The sequence below is a fragment of the Eublepharis macularius genome, chromosome 15 (genome assembly GCF_028583425.1).
Source record: "Eublepharis macularius isolate TG4126 chromosome 15, MPM_Emac_v1.0, whole genome shotgun sequence".
NCBI classification, from domain to species: domain Eukaryota; kingdom Metazoa; phylum Chordata; class Lepidosauria; order Squamata; family Eublepharidae; genus Eublepharis; species Eublepharis macularius.
This window is the reverse complement of record NC_072804.1, coordinates 45,503,519-45,524,460: the sequence shown is the minus strand read 5'-3', so window position 1 is coordinate 45,524,460 and position 20,942 is coordinate 45,503,519. Positions and strand designations below refer to the sequence as shown.

The 20,942-nt window shown below is 45.1% G+C and overlaps 1 protein-coding gene across 1 annotated transcript in view; it reads left to right on the top strand.

The window, feature by feature from the left end:
* The window catches only part of LOC129342936 (IgGFc-binding protein-like), a 67,646-nt gene extending 46,704 nt beyond the window's left edge, over nucleotides 1-20,942 (top strand). The window contains exons 21-32 of the mRNA XM_054998894.1: nucleotides 196-1,464; nucleotides 1,675-2,003; nucleotides 3,131-3,728; nucleotides 5,304-5,905; nucleotides 7,415-7,979; nucleotides 9,920-10,515; nucleotides 10,683-11,247; nucleotides 11,893-12,092; nucleotides 14,554-14,934; nucleotides 17,440-17,726; nucleotides 18,462-18,499; nucleotides 20,390-20,942. Coding sequence (XP_054854869.1) covers nucleotides 196-1,464; nucleotides 1,675-2,003; nucleotides 3,131-3,728; nucleotides 5,304-5,905; nucleotides 7,415-7,979; nucleotides 9,920-10,515; nucleotides 10,683-11,247; nucleotides 11,893-12,092; nucleotides 14,554-14,934; nucleotides 17,440-17,726; nucleotides 18,462-18,468 — 5,399 coding nt within the window. The 3' untranslated portion in view covers nucleotides 18,469-18,499; nucleotides 20,390-20,942. The remainder of the gene's footprint in view (nucleotides 1-195; nucleotides 1,465-1,674; nucleotides 2,004-3,130; nucleotides 3,729-5,303; nucleotides 5,906-7,414; nucleotides 7,980-9,919; nucleotides 10,516-10,682; nucleotides 11,248-11,892; nucleotides 12,093-14,553; nucleotides 14,935-17,439; nucleotides 17,727-18,461; nucleotides 18,500-20,389) is intronic.

Here is a 20,942-nt window from a genome sequence, read left to right as displayed (position 1 = left end):
CATCTGGAGCTGCCCTGGTGGTTGCGGGAGACCCCCAAGAGATCAGCCCACCAGGAATTTTTTCTGATGGCCATGATGGCCAATCCTCCCCACACACAGACTCCCATAAAGTCCAGGCATACTCACTTTGCGGACGTTCTAAAAGCCAGTGAAGTTTTTTCAGCGCTCTCTCAAATCTTTATTTTTCCTTATTAGGAATGCCAATTGCTCCTGCCTTCCTGATAGCCAGCCTGCTCCCAAGGACTTTTTCCTCGAGTCCTTTAGGGAAAGAGTTTGCCACAGCTTTCATGCAGAACGGCTTGCAACGAACCTCACAAGGGGATTTTGCACTGATGATCTCAGGCTATGCTCCTGACACGTCTGTCACCATCTCTATGAAGCGGCCAGCACTGAGAGCAGTGGCAAGGATTAATGATGGTCAGACCCTGTCTGTGAAAATCCCACGTGAAGCAGAGATGGTTGGAACCGGTTTATTTGACAGCACAGTCATTGTCCGGGCCGACAAAGATATCTCCATCCTCTCTATTAGCAGTAAACCCAATTCAGCTGATACTACCATTGTCTATCCCGTGACAAGCTTAGGAACAGAGTATTACATCATCACTCCAACTGTAGGTACAGATCGCTACAGAGAGTTTGCCATCATTGCTTTGGAGGAGCCCACATCCATTGATGTCTACCCCAAAGGAACTGTTACTTTTCAGGGGAAAACATATTACCGTGGGAACAAGATCCCTATTGCACTAAGTCCTTACCAAGCTGTCCAGCTACAAAGTGAGGTGGATGTCTCTGGCACTCGAATAGTCTCTCAGAAACCAGTGGCTGTCTATAGCGGCCACACATGCGTCTCTAGACAACTCCATTGCGACCATGTTTCTGAGCAGCTGTTGCCGGTTTCTAGCTGGGGTACCACCTTCATCGTCCCGTCTCTACCCTTCGACACAGAGTATGACATAGTGTATGTTTCTACTTCCCAAAACACTCGTGTCATTGCTCAGACTGGAGAAAGCAGGAGCATCCGGAATGTGGCTGCTGCTCGAGCAATCCTGCATGGCATTCAAGGCTCCACCGCCATGTCCCTCTCCGCTAGCTCGGGCATTCAAGTTACCTTCTTCAGTGATGGTGGCACTCACGGCAACCTCCATTTTGACCCTTTCTTCATGGCAATCCCCGATGTCTCTAGCTACTGTCAGGCCTACAACATCTATGCGCATGACCACTTTGAGAACTATGCACTGATCATTGCCAAATCTTCGGAGACTTCTGGGATCACTTTAGATAAGAGACCACTGAGAAATCTCCAGTGGAGTCCGGTTTCTGGCACGGAATTCTCCTGGACGTCACACAGATTAGGCCAGAGATATGCAGTCCACACAGTGGAGCACCCCAGCTCCCTCTTTGGGCTGCTGAGTGTTGGAGTTGGAAATGAGAAGGCATACGGCTCCCCAGCAGTTTGTGCAAAAGGTAACGATATACCTGCTGTCCCCTTTCTTTCTTATCTCTTTTCTTTTATCCATTTACCCAGTTTTGCCTAAGACCCACAGAATTTATTCCAAGAGAAGGCTTGAAGGCCACTTGTTATATCATTAGACTGCATGACTGTGTTTGGGGATCCACCAACTGTCTGCTTCAGGTTATCTAGCATTCCTTAGTTCTGTTTCTCACCCACTGCAGATCCCTGCAAAACACTGCAATGCCGAACAAAGGAAACATGCAAAGTGCAGAATGGTCAACCAAGTTGTGTCCATGAGTACATGGGGACCTGTCAGGGCTCCACATCCCACGATATCCGGACTTTTGATGGCCTCATCGTAGAAATCCAACATCCTTGCACCTATACCTTTGTGAAGTCCTGCAGCAGCGACCCCAACCTTGTACCTTTCACAGTTGAAGAGAAGAGCAGCCACACGGACCACAAGGTCTCCTCCAAGATGCAGCTAACTCGTATCAATGTGTATGATTATAATATTACCATCAGCCTGGGAGAAGGTACCCAAATCATGGTAAGAAAGACTCCAGGCTCCTTTGTTAACTGTGTTGTAGGAGACAAACCACCAAGAGCGAGTGAAAAGTTGTCATAACAGCCATGGAAAAGTCTAGGAATCTCCATGAATTAGTTAAACCCTTAAGAATAATATGTTTGAATGATGTCCAGCAAATAGCTCAGAAGTTTTCATAGTGCAAAAAAACCGGGTTTAATGGAGAAGAAGGTATCAGAAGAGTCCAGACCACATAAATTAAGAGCACCTCAAAGCATGCATACTACTCACCACTAAGAGATCACAGGCAACCCCTCACATCTGGAATTAGGGGAAAGAATTTCTAAATTGGATGGTACACAGGGATGGCTCCATACATTTTGCCATCCCAAGATTCCTTTCTCACGTGCCACTCCCTGCCAACTCCAAGGCAGTTGAAGTTCTTTGCAGTCTATTTGGCTCCCAGGCAGGTTGGGTACTTTTTTGAAAAATACTGCAACTTGTGGCAAATAGGGGTAATCTGCCATTCATTCATTCTTTCATTCATTCATTTGTTCATTCATTCGCTTGTTTGTTTATTCGTTTTTTCATTCGTTCATTCATTTGATGTGTTAATATACTACCTTTTTTGAGGGATTCAATGCAGGCTGGCATCCACACATCATTGAATGTTGCACTACGTTAGAGCAATCATTCCCAATTTGGGATAATGCTCACACAACAGAATCCAGGTGTTGATAACTGGGGCAATGCAACCTTGAGTAATGGTAGGGGCTATGGTTCAATGGTAGAGCATCCGCTTGGCATGCAGAAGGTCCCAGGTTCAACCCTTGGCATCTCCAGTTAAAAAGATCAGGTGGTAGGTGATGTGAAAGACCTCCACAAGAGACCTTGGAAAGCCACACAGCCAGTCTGAGTAAACAATACTAACCCTGATGGACCGATGGTCTGATTCAGTTTAAGGTGGCTTCTTGTGATCATGGGTGGTCAATATCCAATGATGTGTGGATGCAGCCCAGTTTGCCATTTCAAAATTTTCTAAGGAACCTTCTTGAGTCACTGGTGGTCTGCTCTAAATCTGATGGCAGGAGCTTCTCCTCAGTTTTCAATGGCAGCCATGTGTCAAAAATATGTTTTTTTTCCTTCCTTAGGTAAACGATGTAGTTGGCAGCTTCCCCACCACCTTGGGAGAAGGAAAAATCAAAATCTCCAAGAACAATGGGCTGCCTATCATTGAAACAGATTTTGGCCTCCGGATGATGTATGACGTGGACTTTGCTATCGTGCTGACTCTCCCGAGTAGCTACTATGGCACCACCTGTGGGCTCTGTGGGAACTTCAACGAAGACAGAGATGATGATATGACTTATCTCAATGGTACCCAAGCCTCTTCCATTATGGAATGGGCTAGTAGCTGGAAAGTACCAGATCAGAACTCTGCTTGTTTTGAGGCCTGTGATGAGAGACAGGAGGAACTGTACAGCCACGAAAAGTATTGTGGTGTGATCAACCAAGTTTCAGGAGGACCCTTTGGCATATGCCATCCCACAGTGAGCCCTTCTAAGTACTTCCGTGACTGCATCCATGAACTGTGTCTAAACAGAGGGGGGAAAGACACACTGTGCCAAATGGTGGAGGCATATGCCACCGCCTGCCAAGAACAGGGCATCACTACAGCTGATTGGAGAACAGCATCCGACTGTGAACTGGTGCACCCAGTCCACTGGACAAATGAGACACTGCTTCCAGGTATTGTCCCAAGAACATATATATCAGCTGGTAAATGAGAGGAAAGGAGACTACAAAAGTTAGGAGGAGTGACCAGGGGTATTTGGGGAGTCTAAGAACAAAGAAGGAACAAACAAGTACAGGCAGTATTGCGGAGGACTCTTTACAGAGAAGGGCAGTGCCTGAATGTGTGGAAACCTGCATTTGGCTTCTCTTTGGTTGTTACATCTCATGAAAGTGCACTGCAGGTAGTCAGATAAGAAGCAGGGGAAACTGTAGTGATATGTCTTCCTACAATAGAGCTCCCCAACATGGCACCCATGGGTACCCCAACACTTCCCTTTGGTACTCTCAAAAAGCGGGAGGGGCCATTGCAAGGCAAGGCTTGTTACCGGGTGATGACTTTCAAAAGAGAGGGTATTCAACTGGAGGATCAGGAGGACTGCTAAGCACCAGAGCTTTTCTTACTTAGGGTGTGATTCCATTCCCTCTTTAGAATTTCTTTCTTCCCAGAAGGTGTGAGGAAGGAGTCACTTGGTGTCACTTCCTGTGGCAGCCATTTTGGGATTCCGCTCACCACCCTCTCTCAAAATTCTAAAGGTTCCCGCATGCTCAAAAAAGTTGGGGAATGCTGCTCTACAGAAATGGGTCAATGCATTGTTAATGTCCTCTCCTCCAGCTTTCCACACACAATTTCAAGTGCTATTTATTTATCAGTCTATCACCGTACCTAAGAGCTGGTGTGGATTGGGAAAATGCATGTAAGTGGCCAGTAGCTGCCACCACTTAGGACTCCCTAAACCTGGGGCAATTCTTCCCCAGATTTGCAGAACAATCTTAGTATTTTTTTATACTAAGGGGGTAGATCCTTCAAAAGTTAGTAATGATGACTGTGCATGCTCAGAGCCGCCCTGAAAACCCTGCAGCAGGTAGCAGAAAAGGTTAGGAGAAGGAGGAGGTGGAGGAAGAGGAGGAGGGAGAAGGCAAATGGGGAAGAAGAGGGGATGATCAGAGCAGATTGAGAGAGGCAAGGAAGAGAGGGGGAAATTGGATTTCTCTGCCCCATTACATCCTCAGGGGGAACTGTCATAATACTGTAAACACCATGAGTCAAAGTTCTTCCCCTTTTTGTCTTTATGATTTCTAAATCAGACTGTGATCAGCACATGTAACATTTGGGCAACAACAAAAGTGAGAAATCCCAGTGTAGTAACCATCTTGGTCTGTTCCATCAAAAACAACAGTCCCGTGGTTTAAATGTACTGGAGTATAAATATTGGTGGGCCAAAAAGCCAAATTCATGTACGTTGGCAATTGTGTGCACATGATTACATACTTACTCTGTGCACATAGCAAGTAAAGGCAGAATGGTGTAAGTAAGAATGTTCTCAAATGAGGCCAGAAGGCCCTCCAGGCTAAGATATTGGGATACATTAGTGGCCTTTAAGGTACATTAGCAAGCAGAGTCAGAAGTGTGAGCCACTTCAAAAAAGGGATGAATTGTGGAAGCAAGCAGAAAGTGGTCATTTAGGAGTTTGTCTAATATACAAGCCCATATCACGATTGATAAAATCTAATCTACTCTTTCTCCCCAAGCAAGCCGCACCTGCCCTGACAACAGCCACTTCGAGGCCTGTGGAAGTGCCTGCCCAGCCACCTGTTCTGACCCATCTGCTCCTTCCACCTGCCAATTGCCCTGTATGGAGACCTGCCAATGCGACAAGGGTTATGTTCTCAGCGACAGCAAATGCATCCCCGTAGATAGCTGTGGCTGCATCTCTAACGGTATCCACTACATGCCCAGGGAGGAATTCTGGGCTGATGAAAACTGCCAGTCTCGTTGCAAGTGTGACCCTAAGCTAGGCAGAGTGACTTGTTGGAAAGCCAGTTGCAAAGCCCACGAGAAATGTGCTGCGGTGGATGGAGTACGTCGCTGCAAAGGAACGACTTACTCCACCTGCATAGGAACTGGAGACCCTCACTACACCACCTTTGATGGAAAGAAGTATGACTTCCAGGGTACCTGCGTTTATCAGATGGCGGCAGTCTGCTCCCAGGATCCCACCCTTGCTCCATTTTCGGTCACCGTGGAGAACAACCACCGAGGCAACAAGGCCGTGTCCTTCACCAAAGTCGTGACTCTGGAAGTCTACAATATGACCATCAGCTTGAGCCAAGACTATCCACGCAAGATGCAGGTACAAATGTTGGGGTATCAAGAAGCAAAGATTTTTTAGGGGGAGGTGGTAAATAATGGGCACTGCTAGGCAGGGATTTTCAGGGATAAATTTGACAGGTAGCCAGATGTCCAGAAGGTTAACCATATTCATGGAGGACAGATTCAATGGCTTGTCTTAGGGAGTAATGGCGGAAAAGTGCCATCACCTGCTGCAGTTTTCAAGACAAGAGACTAACAGAGGTGGTTTGCCATTGCCTGTCTCTGCATAGCAACCCTAGATTCTAGTTTGGTGTAGTGGTTAAGAGATACAGGATGCTAATCTGGAGAGCCGTTTTTGATTCCCCACTCCTTCACTTGAAGCCAGCTGGGTGATCTTGGGTCAGTCTCAGCTCTTTCAGAGCTCTCCCAGCCCCACCCCCCTCACAGGGTGATTGTCATAACACACTTTGTAAACTGCTCCGAGTGGGCATCAAGTTGCCCTGAAGGGAGGTATATAAATCAAATGTTGTTGTTGTTCCCTTGGTAGTCTCTCATTCAAGCCTGCTTAGCTTCTGAGCTTTGACAGGATCGGGCTAGCCTGGTCTATCCAGTGCTGATTCTGCACACGTTGGGTAATGCACTTTCAATGCACTTTATGAATCGTTTGAGGTGGATTTTTTTGTTCCGCACACAAAAAAATCCATTCCAAATTATCTATAAAGAGGATTGGAAGTGCATTATCCAACGTGTGCGGAATCAGGTTAAGGCAATTTTCATATTAAGAGAAAGTAAAGTTCTAAAACCCAGTATTAGGGGCAACATCAGCAAAGGGCCTTGGATTATACGCCGCCTTCATTGACCCTCCAGAGCAGTTAGTTGGCTGCTGTAAGCGACAGGATTCTGGACTATATGGACTATTCGTCTGATCTGGGAGGGTTGTTCTTAGGCTTACCCAAAGAAAAATATTTTTGAAAATAGAGATAACATTGATTACATTTTCAGTTTTATGCTGACTTGTTTGCTCTTCCCCCAAGGCTAAAGCGGCAAGCTTGCTATCACCAGCACCTCCAACCAGGGCCGTTTCCACACGGCTCACCTTATTCGGCAAAATAGTGAAATCTCACGTGAAATCTCGCAAGAAGACGCTGTTATCACGTCTTCTCGTGCAATAACAGCATATTCTCGCGCGATAACAGCTTCTTCTCATGAGATTTCGCGCGAGATTTCGCTATTTTGACGAATAAGGCAAGCCGTGTGGAAACGGCCCAACTTACATATGCAAAAACAAAACACACTACACCTGATTCCATTTGCTCTGTAGTATTATTTCTATAGTTCAAATTCTTACGTTATTAGCATTTGGACACCTTTCATCCCCAGTAGGATGTATGGCTGTTTGGCAAATCATGCCCTTCTGTACTTGGTTCACGCAGCAACTTCTAAATTTTGTATCTTATTACTCAGCTAATATTACACAACCTCGTTTCAAAAGTAACTGAAAATCCTAGATTCCAGAGTAACTGAAAATCTCTTTCCTCATGTCCTGTAGGTCGATGGTGTCTTTGTGGACCTGCCCTTCTCCTATGAAAATAAGCTGAAGGTCTACATAAGCGGAGTCCACGGCTTCATCAAAACAGACTTCGACCTGAGAGTCAGCTTTGATTGGTACAGCTACGCCAGGGTCATTATTCCTAAAGCTTATGCCAACGGCATGTGTGGGCTCTGCGGCAATGCCAATCAGGATGCCAGCGATGACTTCACCATGAAGGACGGAACTCAGGCAAGGGACGAAATCCAATTTGCAGATAGCTGGAAAGTGAAGGATGTCCCAGGATGTTCAGCGGGATGTACCAGTAACTGCCAAGTGTGCGGAGAGGCAGAGAAAAAAGCCTACAAGAGTAACAAGTATTGTGGGGTCCTCGTCAGAAAAGATGGACCATTCAGGCAGTGCCACGAAGCCATTGATCCAATGTCCTTCTTTGATGACTGTGTCTTTGACACCTGTCTGTACAAGGGCCATCACGATACCCTCTGCAGTGCCATCAGTGCTTACGTGACAGCCTGCCAAGCTCAAGGCATCCCAGTTGGGCAGTGGAGATCAGCCTCCTTCTGCAGTAAGTATTGGCCCTTTTCACACTACTTACTTGCTTCTGAAACATCGCGATATATAGCGCAAAAAACGCAGAAGATAGCATCTTCTCACAAGAGTTTTGCACAATGTCGCGCGAGTTTTGCGTGATGTCGCTCAAAACTCTCGTGAGAAGATGCTATCTTCCGAGTTTTTTCCGCTACATATCGCGATGTTTCGGAAGCAAGTAAGTAGTGTGAAAAGGGCCATTGAGTCTACTGAATCCCTTTTCATTGAGAAATTAAGCAGCTAATGCATGGCACTCTACAAAATGGGGAGGTCTCTGTAGAGGGTTGGGACAGCTTCATGATAGATCGTCTGCTCAGTTAGCAGGGCTAGAAATTGCCTCAACCGGACAGCTGGTGAGCAATATGGACAATTTCATGATCCTAACGCAGTTGAATATGTCCTTTATATAAAGAAATCATACTCACAGCACCAATATGTTGTTATCCCTCTTATGCTTATTCATTGGTCCTCAGTGAAAACATAGTCTGAACAAAGATTATGTCACAGCAGGACTTTCCTAATGTTGCAATGAAAATCTCTACTCCTTCTCTTTAAAAAAAAATCTAAGAAAATTGCACTAAACTTTTGAAATACATTGATTTTACATAAATATTTTCTGCAGATTCTGAGCAAAGAGGAAAGCGGTGGCTTTTGAAAATGTAAAGGATAGTGCACATTCCTTGTTCAAAATTAAGCGCCAGGGCCATTTCATCCCCAGCTTGATTATTCATTTCTTTATTTACAATCATTTGACCAATCACATCCCCATTCTTTATTTCCTCTAAAGCTTGAATTTCAGTTCCCTCCTCTTCCATTTCAAGGAATGGGGAGGAGTTGATGTCTGTGTAATATCAGTCCAATTATAGGATCACTCAGTCCAATTATAGGATTACTTTTGCATATTTGGGGGAAGGCAATGGCAAACCACCCTGTAAAAAGTCTGCCGAGAAAACGTTGTGATGCATGTCCCCCCATGGGTCAGTACCTTTACCTTTTTTGCATATTTACAAAATACTACCCTGAAGTCTACTCAATTATTTCTTGAAAATCTGCATTTATGATCTGCAACAATGTGGTGTCATGATTTAAAGTGTCAGATTATGATCTGAGAGACCCAAGTTTGAATTCCTGCTCTACCATAGAAGCTTGCTGGGTGAACTTGGGGTAGTCACACATTGTCAGCCTAACCTGCCTCAAAGGGTTGATATGAGGATAAAATGGGATAGGAGAACAATATTAGCTACTTTGGGATCCCACTGGGGACAAAGGAAGGGAATAAATGAAGCAAATTAATACTTAATGCATGCCATTAATCTATCTGCTATTTGGACTTTTCATTAAACTACTGATGGCATCATACCAACAAATCCCATTCAGAAATGGAGCTTGTTTGTGCTACAATGAAGGGCTCCCCTTCTAGGAAATTCTCAAGGAAAACTCTTCTATGGTTTGCTCTTTCTCATCCCAAGTGAGCCTCCCCTTCTCCAAATGCTCCATTATTTCTCTCACTTCCATGCATTTTTAAGTTTCGTCAAGATATTACAGTAAAGGACAAACCCATCATGCCTTCCTCTTATCCCAGGTATCCAGTTCCAACCATGGGACCCCATTTTTCTTACAAATTTTCTTTAAAAAGTAAACTAAGAATCCTTGCCAGCGCATCACTAACAGTGCAGTCCTAAGGCGTTACTCCAGTCTAAGCCCATTGATTTCATAGACTGGGGTAAGCCCATTGATTTCATAGACTGGGGTAAGCCCATTGATTTCATAGACTGGGGAAACCCTTTTTAGGATTGCATTGTAAATCTCAAATCATGGTTCCCTTGACTCTGTAGAAGTATACCATAATATTTGCTGATACTGTTATTGGAATGCCTTTTCATTGTGAAAAGCTTTCCTTGTGTCCTTCCCTTCCAGCTCCTCCATGCCCATGGAATTCCCACTATGAGCTCTGTGGAAACAGCTGCCCTGCCACTTGTCAAGGTCTCTCAGCACCAGAAACTTGCGATGCTTCATGTGTAGAAGGATGCTTTTGTGACTCCGGATTCATCCTCAGCGGGGATCAGTGTGTCCCTCTTGCAGAGTGTGGCTGTGTGCACCGAGACAGATACTACAAGAAGGGGCAGGAGTTCTACCCAGACTCTTCCTGCCAGGAGAAGTGTCACTGCATTGACCATGGAGTGGTTGAGTGTCAGGAGTTCTCCTGTGGAGCACATGAAGAATGCAGGGTGGAGAATGGCATCCAAGGCTGCCACCCAGTGGGATACGGAACATGCATAGCATCGGGTGATCCTCATTACATTACCTTTGATGGACGAAGTTTTGATTTCCACGGCTCCTGCACTTACACCTTAGCCCAAGTGTGCACTGAGAATCCTCACCTAGAGAAGTTCTCAGTGGTGGTGGAGAATGAAAAATCCAATGACAGTCCATCTGTTTTCATAAGGACTGTTGTGGTTTCGATTCATGGGTACACTGTTGTCCTTGAGAGAGGAATGAAGTGGAAGGCAATGGTATGTTCCTTTCCCGTGATAGTCTGCTACTTATCTGTTGATCATTTATGAAGAATACCATGTGCACAAACATAGTGCAAGGTGTGTGTGAGATCATGGTTTCTGATCTCATCAAGTGTGTGAGATCAGACCTAATACTCTATTGATATTCTTTGTTGTTGATGCAGGTGGATGGAGAGCTACACACATTGCCAATGAGCAGAGATGCTGGGAAACTCTGGATTACCCAGGAAGGGAACAATATCATTATCAAGTCATCCGTTGGTTTCACAATCCTTTATGACACTTTCTCTTACGTTCACGTGTCTGTCCCCAGCATTTACCAAGGACAGATGTGTGGTCTGGGTGGTAACTTCAATGGTAACATAAATGATGATTTCATGCTGCCTAATGGGAATCTTGCTCAAAATGTGGTCGAGTTTGGGACCTCTTGGAAGGTCTCCATGGATGATGTTAGTTGCTCCGATGACTGTGGTGAGCAATGCCCCACCTGTGATGCTGCCAAGACATCACGGTATGAGACTTCCTGTAGAATCATCCTATCCCAGTCGGGTCCTTTCAGAGACTGTCACTCTTTTGTCAACCCTGATGAGTACTTCAGCCATTGTGTATATGACATGTGTGCAGCCAATGGAAATGGAGAAGCCCTTTGCCGTAGCCTTCAGGCCTACACAGCGGTATGCCAATTGAATGGAGTCAAAACTGAAGCCTGGAGAACAGCCTCCTTTTGTCGTAAGTTTGCAAATTAATCTTCCGCCACCATTATTACTCATCTCCCATATGAGTGCAATGTAAGGCAAAGAACTCTGTTGGCATGTAACTAACCTGTTAACTATGACAAGGTTCCTGTTGAACCTGTGGACACTTTGGGAATTTTTAGAAGAGTGGGCAACAAAATGGCTGCCATGGGGGAGTGGGACCAATTTCAAAATGGCTGCCATATGGACTGGGTCCAATCACATACCATTGGGAGTCTCTAAGCAAAGCAGGCTATTATGATGGAGGCAGCCATTTCTGAGTGGCTGCTCCCTGCAGACACAAAGGTGATGTCTCCTGGGCTTTTCTGAGGCACCTCCTATTCCAATGAAGTGGAGGAATACCTGCATTGGCTCTTTGCTTTGGGGAAGATGCAAGCAGGTGCCAGGGAATGCATTGACAGGCGCCATGGTGACCCTGTTGGGGATCACCCTGGACAACTGGCAATGGCTCTCAGGTCTTTCACCATACCTACTACTGATTCATTGGACTGGAGATGCCAGGGACTGAACTTAGGACCTTCTTATGCAAAGCAGATGCTCCACCACTGAGCCACAGGGTCCTCAAGTGCAAATGTCAAATTCTACCACCATTCTTGACATATGGCTTTGCTCCTTTCAGCTCTCTCCTGCCCAGCCAACAGCCACTATGAGCTTTGCACCCGATCTTGTGATTACACCTGTGCAGCTCTATCGGCTCCCTCTCTCTGCACTGGGGAGTGCTTTGAAGGATGCCAGTGCAATACTGGGTATGTGTCTGATGGGGAGGAATGCGTCTCCATGGACAAGTGTGGCTGTTCATATAATGGGCACTACATCAAGGTGAGTACTGGCTTACTAAGCAGACTGTTCTGTTTCCCCTAAGTAATTGCAATGCACTTTAGTCCTATGAATGAGTGTTGCTGGAAAAATGGGTTTACTGTAGGGGGTGTGCCATTCAGCTACAAAGTGACATTGCATGTGTAAAAGCTGTTGATTCACAGCTGACTTATGGTAGCCCCCATGGGGACTTCAAGGTAAAGGACAACACAGGTAGTTTGCCATTGCCTGCCTCTCTATAGAGGCTCGGGACTTCCTTGGTGCTCTCCCATCCAAGTACTAACCAGAACTGACCCTACTTAGCTTCCAAGATCTGATGAGATCGGGCTAGCCTGGGCCGTCCAGGCCAGAGGAGAAAATGACATTGCCAGCCACCAGATGAAACCAGAGGGAATCACACCTGCTCTTCAGATTCCCCAGTTGTATTTCCTTCTTGACAGCTGTCTGCAAAATACATTAACTGCATCAATTGTATGACTCCAGAGCAGCCAGCAGACCTGTCAGGTTCTGGTAGTTAGATCCCAATAGTACTTCACTGCAAACACTCCAGTGTAAGAGTTTAAATTGCTTTATTAGAGAGCCATCTGCCTCAGTGTACACAGACAATAGCATTGGCAGAGGTGACGGGGATAGTGAGGGTTAGGTTAGTTCAAGGTCAAGTTCAAGTTCGCCTTTATTGGCATATAGCAGCAATTCAAGTTATCCACTTACAAAAAAGAAAGAACAAAGTTAAAATAATACTGCATTACAAATACATAAATACGTTTAGAGCTTATTTCCATGATTTCCTATAGACAGTCTATAGACTGTTGAACGATTCCTTTCATGATGTCACCGAGAAGGTGGCTAAGTTTCTCCATTCTGCTTTGAAGTTGTGTCAAAGGCTAGGTTAGTTATAGGGTAAGCTCCCGCCTTTAGGATAGGGATGGTTAGGATTCTGGCACGAAGGAACTGGTGGGGGTGGGATAGGGAGACATGAGAAAAGGAGAGAAAGAAAGGAGTCATTTTTAGCTGGTATTCAAGGCCATTCTCTAGCCTGCTCCAAAAGCAAAAGTGGACACCTGCAAGATAAGCAAAGCAGCTACGAGTCTAACCGCAAGTAGGCATTGCACATACTTTCAGAGAATCAGTACAGAATACAGAATACACTTAATATACTCTCAGAGGTTCAGTACAGTATGCAAAATACATTCATGGCAGGTAGGCTAGCAGGCATACCTGGCAAGACCCTTTGGAAGAGTCCTTCCATAAATTCTCTCCCAACCATTATCCTCTGTCTACCTACATTTAGGCAATAGTATCAGCCTTCTGTGCTGTGCATCAGACAAGAAGGATCCTGCAACACAACAGAGCTGAAACTAGGGTTGAGCTAAATGTTTGTCTGTTTGTGGGGTCCTCCAAGAATACTTTCTGTAGAATCAAACACTTTAATTTTGCAGTGATCTCCTAAACATTCCCAAAGGATCGAGACTCGAGCTTTCATACTTAATTAGTATTAAAAGTATTCATGAAAATCGTGCCCTCCCAACTTGCCGCTCAGCACAATCTGAAAAACCCCAAATATCCGTAACTGGAAAGAATGGAAATGAATATTAAAACTATAATTTCAGTTCTTTGTAAGACTTTTTGCATTAGGAAAACTAGAATAATTCTTCACAAGCTCTACCATGGTGGCTGTGTCTGGGGCAACTACAATAAATCAGTGTCCTAAATTAACTTTGAAGGGCCAAAGGCAAGCAAGACCACATGGTGTGAATGTTAGGCTACACTACTGCAGCTTGAAGACTGCACAAACCATGTAGTCCACACCTCCTTTTGCCTATAAACTCTGGGGACCCCATCAACAATATCCAAGATCAAGGAATTTAGGGCCTAATCAGTTGTATCAAGTTTCAATTCACATGGGATAGGATAGAATGGGATAGAATGGGCAGTGCTACCAACTTTATTTATAGCAACTAATATATCTAAGAATAGTAAGAGCCCCGTGGCGCAGAGTGGTAAGCTGCAGTACTGCAGCCCAAGCTCTGCTCACGACTTGAGTTCGATCCTGGCAGAAGCTGGGTTCAGGTAGTCGGCTCAATGTTGACTCAGCCTTCCATCCTTCCAAGGTTGGTAAAATGAGTACCCAGTTTCCTGGGGGTAAAGTGTAGATGATTGGGGAAGGCAATGGCAAACCACCCCGTAAAAAGTCTGCTAAGAAAACGTCGTGGTGTGATGTCCCCCCATGGGTCAGTAATGACTCAGTGCTTGCACAGGGGACTACCTTTACCTTTTATATCTAAGAATACCCCACCATTTGGACTGCCTATGCCACATTTATAGTTTTCCATAAAGTTAAGCATATTTTGGGAGTTTTTGTTTTTATTTAAGTATTACCAGTTGATCTAATGCTAATGATAGGACACTAGTTTTGTTGTTCAGAAATTGAACATCTTTTATGATGCCTCAAATTTCTTTACAGGCTGGAGAAACCATCCTCTCTGGGAACTGTTCAGAGAAATGTGCCTGTCACCCCTCAAGCAGGCTCATCTGTCAGAAAAGCAGCTGTGGCGTGGGAGAGACCTGTACGCTCGCTGGCAAAGTGCGCAACTGTGTCAAGCAGGAAGGGCAATGCATGATCACCCCCGGTGCCTGGCTCACCTCTTTTGATGGTGCCAGAGGTAAACTCCTCTCCACGGGTGTCTACAAACTAGCCTCCTACTGCGATGAGAACTCTCCTTCCTGGTTCAAGGTGGTGGTGGATATTAGTGAATGCAATGAGGACAGTGTGCCAGCCGGCACAGCCATCTATGTTTTCTTCCGGGAAGCTTTCATCACAGTGACCAACCACTTGGAGACTTGGGTAAGGAGAATTCAGAACAGGACATGTCAAGATATTATCAGATGCCCTTTCCCACTCAAACAGCCATTTCATTATATTCCCACTCAGAATTAGAGATGGGCACGAACAGAAAAACAACAACAACATGATGTTTGTTGTTTGTTGCCATCCACGAACAGGGACTCATGAACAACCACGAACATGGCCCTGTTCATGAACATGTTCGTGGTTGGCTGTTCATGGGGGCCAGCAGGCTCTCCTCCAGCCATCATCCAAGTCAAAATCCCTACTGCACCACTCCCAGAAACCTGACCTGAGCAGGCACCAGAAAAGGTACCAATAATAAATAATAGCTTGGCCCCAGAGCCTGGCAGCAGCCCTGGAACTTGAAGGAGTAGATCCCTACCGCACCACTCCCAGAAACCTTACCTGAGCAGGCAGCAGAAAAGGTACCAATAATAAATAATAGCTTGGCCCAGAGCCTGGCAGCAGCCCTGGAACTTGAAGAGGTAGATCCCTATCCCACCACACACACACAAAATTCAAGCTCCAATGCACTCTCCCTGTCTCTCTCTCAAAATGTCAACAACTGTCTCTCCCTCTCCACTGTCTGCAAAACCAGAGCTGGGAGCCCCCCTCCCCCCTGCTCTTTGCTCCCTTGCTGTAACAAATTTGGAGCTCCACGCTTGAAAGGAAGACCTGCCTGTCAAGCTAAATTGGGCTTAGATTGGGGTTTCCAGGGTAACAGCAGGAGTTCAGACAGAGTTCAGACAATCCCTGCCTAAGTTGCCAAGGGAATTGATTGCAGGTGCCAGACTGTCTGGCTTGATGAACAGCAACGAACGAGGCTTGCAACGACCACCTGTTCGTTTAGAATGGGGCCTCACGAACAGCTTGTTCGCGAACAGCAGATTGGGCTGTTCGTGGCTTTTTTTGTTCGTATTGCTGTCCATGCACATCTCTACTTGGAATTCGTTCTCATTAATGATTTTATTATAAGATACATACAAAAGCATCAGCAGAACTAAAACAAAGAATACATTGGAGAAACAACAAATAGCAGCCATAACCTCACTAACACATTTCCTTGCAAAAAAAATAACCACTTTTTAGAAAGCCAAATACATAAATAATATGCATATATTTTCAGATTCCTATCACTACCAATTGTTTACAACTGAGTGAATAACATGTTCTCCCTGCTTAAATGTATTTGAACAGCAGCAGTGATTTTCCATACAAGCACAGGATGCTCAGTTGGCGTTCCCCTACCAGTTCGGATTTAACATAACCTAAATAAAGATGCAACTTTATGTTGGCGCATCTTAATGCTTTACCATCCGCAGTCTTGTCAGGTAGATACGCTGGTATTCCATACTCTGAGAGAACCTGTAATTGCAACCTTAATGGTATCGAATCCGTTGGCCACATACTTTTAAGCTGTCCTGAATTTTAAAACTTAGATAAGAACTGATTTCCCCCCTAATTAGTAAGGATTCTGTTTCTCCAACTGCTGAGACTTCCAGGTTACTGAGCAATGAAGATGGATGAGTTACATATAGGGTTGCTAGATTTTTGGCTGCCGTTGTAGAAATACTGAAATGTTCTAAAGCAACTGCATAAACCCTATCATTACATGGGTAGTTTCCCATTAACTGCCTATACATAAATTCTTAGCAGCTGCTTGAAACCACTGGGTTGAATGAACAGTAATAGAAAAGAAAAAGAAAGGATGCCATATTTTCTGAAACCAGTTTTTTATCAGTGGCGCCCTTCTGTCGCTCCCTACCCTATTTTGCCATCAATAATCATAAGTGTACTGCAGCTCCATTTCCAACCTGCACTGTTGTGTCCAAATGGCAATGCTCTTGACCAATCAGCATGGCAGATCCCTGGCCAAAAGCAAGTTCTTATGGAACCCACCCCTTTGGTACAGCCTTCTTTGTGTGTGCAAACCTTAGCCAGTAGCCATCTCATTTTAAGTCACTGTTATACAGCAACCTCTCGTTTTCATAGTTATCCTACAGCTGAGGTTGCCAATCTTTTCTTTACTGAGAGCTGTGTAATGAAAAATATCTCTATAGCTACTCCCCCGCCCCAGAATGTGGCCACGTTTGATTCTGTCCTGGAAGCAGAACTTGGAAGTGTGCCAGAAAATGGAACATGGCCTAGGAAGAACACCCAAAATAAAGCTTTCTGCTAAACAGAGAGAGAAACAGTGCAGAGAACAAACTTGTTATGACGCAGTATCTTTATTTTTAAAAAGCCTACAGCTAATTTTTGCATGAGATTTTTCTGGGTCTTCTAGAGAATGCATGAGCTATTCTACAGCAGCCGGTGTGCTACTGATAGCTCACAACCTACCAGAATGAAACCCCAACTAGAACACCCATCCCCGGATCTAGGATGCTTCATTCCCAGTGGGTCCCTGGATTCTCTCCTTTTTCTCTGGAAGGTGGGGGTAGAGATGTTGCACAGCTGGTGCTCAGTCCCACTTTGCTTCATACTTCCTTCTTTGCCTTTCAGGTCAACGGTCTTCTGGTGCAGCTCCCACTGAATGTCTCCGAGGCTGTATCCATCACCCAATCGGAAGACACCGTTGTCATTCACCAGAGCTCCAGGATGCAGGTCCTTTTCCGTCCTGATGGCGAAGTATCCGTAAGAGTCAAGGACAGTCTAGCTGGAAAGATGTGTGCTCCTTGTGGGAACTTCAACAAAGACATCTCGGATGACTTCAGGCTACCCAGTGGTCAGATTGCAGGGGACATTGCGGAGGTCATGGATGCCTGGAAGGCCAGAGATTTCTCAGAGTGGTGAGTTGTGAAGATGTTGACAGTCTGCTCCGCAACAGATTCTCAAGGATGCTCACAATAAAGTTCATATATGAAGGATCATCTCTCCTCCCCTAGGGTCTCCTGGGTGTCCCCTTCTAGATGTTCTCCCACTTAAGGCCTCTTGATATTTGCCAGAGCCTGTTCCTTCTCTAGAGCATCTCACAGCTTGAGGAACAGGTTTCTTGAGGAGGTATGGGGGGCATTGTCCTTGGGTAAGGTAAAGGTAAAGGTAGTCCCCTGTGCAAGCATCGAGTCATTACTGACCCATGGGGGGACGTTGCGTCACGACATTTTCTTAGCAGAATTTTTGTTCTGGGGTGGTTTGCCATTGCCTTCCTCAGTCATCTACAATTTACCCCCACTTCTTGGGGTTTTCAAGGCAAGAGTTGAGCAGAGGTAGTTTGCCGCTGCCTTCCTCTGTGTAGCAACCCCAGTCTTCCTTCATGGTTTAAGTACTGATGGTGGCCAACTTTGCTTAGCTTCTGAGCTCTGATAAGATCAGGGTAGTCTGGTCTAGTGGGGCTGCTACAGAAGACACTGCAAGGCCATTTTATTTGATAGAGATTTTAAAGAGGTTGAAGTTGTAGGCTTTTTGTCTTGGGGAAGGGGAATAAATAGGGTTTAAGTGCATTTTTTATGTTTTGTATGTTTGTATGTTTTTAATCTTGGAGTTGTAAACCACCTTGAGCCACTCTTCTATGCTTGCCTTCACAGTTATTAACAACTGGAGAGCCGGATACTTCTTACGATTGGTAAGTAACTATCCAGGTTGTTACAGTTTTTATAAAAGGCCTGTTCTGATGTGATTCCCATCATAAAGGCAACTTTTGGAATAAGTCCCACTGCTGACACCATATTGTACTCACCTTCTCTGCTGAGAGCTAAGAGGTGTCCCAGAATTAAGAGAAATAAACAAGCCTGGTTACTTTGGCTGTAGTGTTGTTGGTCTGCAGCCCTGTTTTTACTGGGGCTGGTGGGGTCAGATATTTTTTTAGTTTCCACTCCTCCTTTATGCTCACTGCATAGACTCAGCCAGGCGTTAAGGTCTCCCTGGGACTTCATTAGCTTCCCTCTTTATCTTTATGCTTGCAACATTTATACATGCATGCATACAAATCTCTCTCCCAAAACCTAACACCTGTTTGGTGTAGTAGTTAAGAGCGGCAGGACTCTAATCTGAACTACCAGGTTCGATTCCCCACTCCTCTTCTTGAAGCTAGCTGGGTGACCTTGGTCAGTCATAGCTCTCTCAGAGCTCTCTCAGCTCCACCCACCTCACAAGATGATTGTTGTGAGGATAATAATAACACATTTTGTAAACCACTATGAATGGGCATTAAGTTGTCCTGAAAGGTGGCACATGAATCGAATGTTGTTATTATTGTTATTCTACCACCATCTACAAACCTTCTGTGTAAAATATCCCTCTACATATCAGAAGAATTTCCCTTTCTGGACCCAGTTGAAAATGTCCAAAAGACCTCGACCTACGCAAAACGCTCAATAGGTAGAGCAAATCTTACGAGCTGCTCATTCCTCCAACAAAAATTTAACTAAATCGAAGATGTTCCAATCCAAACATTGTGTATGTGTATGTTTGTATGCGATGCATTATGCCTAAAGAGAAACTGTCACTCAAAACTCATTTTTGGAAACTGTACCCAGATACCGGAATAGAGCTTAAATACTATTTTTAAACTAGAAAATCAGACTTTCCCCTGTTTGTTCTTGTCCCCTAAGAAATGTTGCTGTCTCCTTGCAAGAACATGACACACACACACACACACACACACCCTTTACTAGCACATTTTGCTTTACTGCCCCTGCCTAGGAAAAAAACCATGCCCTTTCACGGTCTCCTTTTGATCTCTTCCTCACCTTTCTGGTTTCAGCCAGCTGCACCTGCCCATCTCATCCTCTAGCCTGCTAGCATCATGTCAGTTCGGTCATCTGGCTAGCTAAGTCATCTCCCAAGGAATGACCACGATCCCTGTAAAATATCCCAAATATCATGCCCCAGATGATCTTTATTCTGCTGACGGATTGCAGTAACTTGACAATACAGGCTGATTCCCTCCCCGCCTCCCAATAGACACACTGAAATTTTCAGCACAAGTGAGCTGTTGAGTATATTGTATTTCACTTGCAGTGTGTAATCCGCCTGGGGTCTCAGTGAGAAAGGCAGGGTGATGGTGGCTATAAACACGAGATACATAAAATATTAGCTGTGCATTTATGCGTGTGCCCTGAAGCAAGCAAACCTTCGGGCTTCCCTTCCTTCCCACTCTCTGAAGTAGCATTTCTGACATTCACCCTTAATCCAGAAGCAACCGCTTAAGATCCCTTTTCAACTCGGAATTAAAAGGCATAAGCCAGCGGGAACCCGATTTTTGCAGAAACCATTCTGCAGTCTCAAATGCAAAAACCAACTGGTTAAACAGAGTGCAGCAGCGCCATCTGTCGCAACGCCTGGGCTATTGCAGCGCAATTCTTCCACACAGCAGAGCAACCTTCCGGAGATAAAACCCTGGGGGAAACTTTTTGGAGGAATGTTCTTGGTTCTTGTGTATAAACGGTATGATGTGCAGAAGCACACTCAAATGACAGCTGTAGCCTAAAACACCCATTTTTTTCCCTCCTAGTCATTTCTGAAAAGTCATCGGAAGCAGTCTGGAACCACGCATTGTACCTCCCAGGCACTTTCAGATACTACAATTGGTAAAAATTTAGCCTGCAACCAAGACCATGAAGAAATGCATTGTCATGTCAAGACATGGGGCCTGTGTTAATACAGGACAGACCTATCGATGAATATGAGCAATGATTGCTAAGAATGGAACTTCCATGTTCGGAGGCAGTATACCTCTGTGTACCAGATGCAGTGGAGAAAGAGTAGGGATGGTTATCAACTATATGCCCTGCTTGAGAGCTTTCCAGTAGCAGCCGACTGGCCCCTGTGGGAGTCAGTTTGCTGGGGTAGCTGGACCTTCCACCTGAATCACCGAGGCTGTTTTGACATCAATTCTATTGAATGTGTCCCAGTGATTTGTGAATTTTGATGGGAATATAGCTTCCTTGGTGCCTTGTAAATCGCAGCATGTTCCGCAATAAAAAACGTAGAAAGGCATTGGGGTCTCTCAGCGACAGTAAAAGTCAGCCGGCTTAGGAAGGAAGAAGTAAACTCTTTGAAAAACC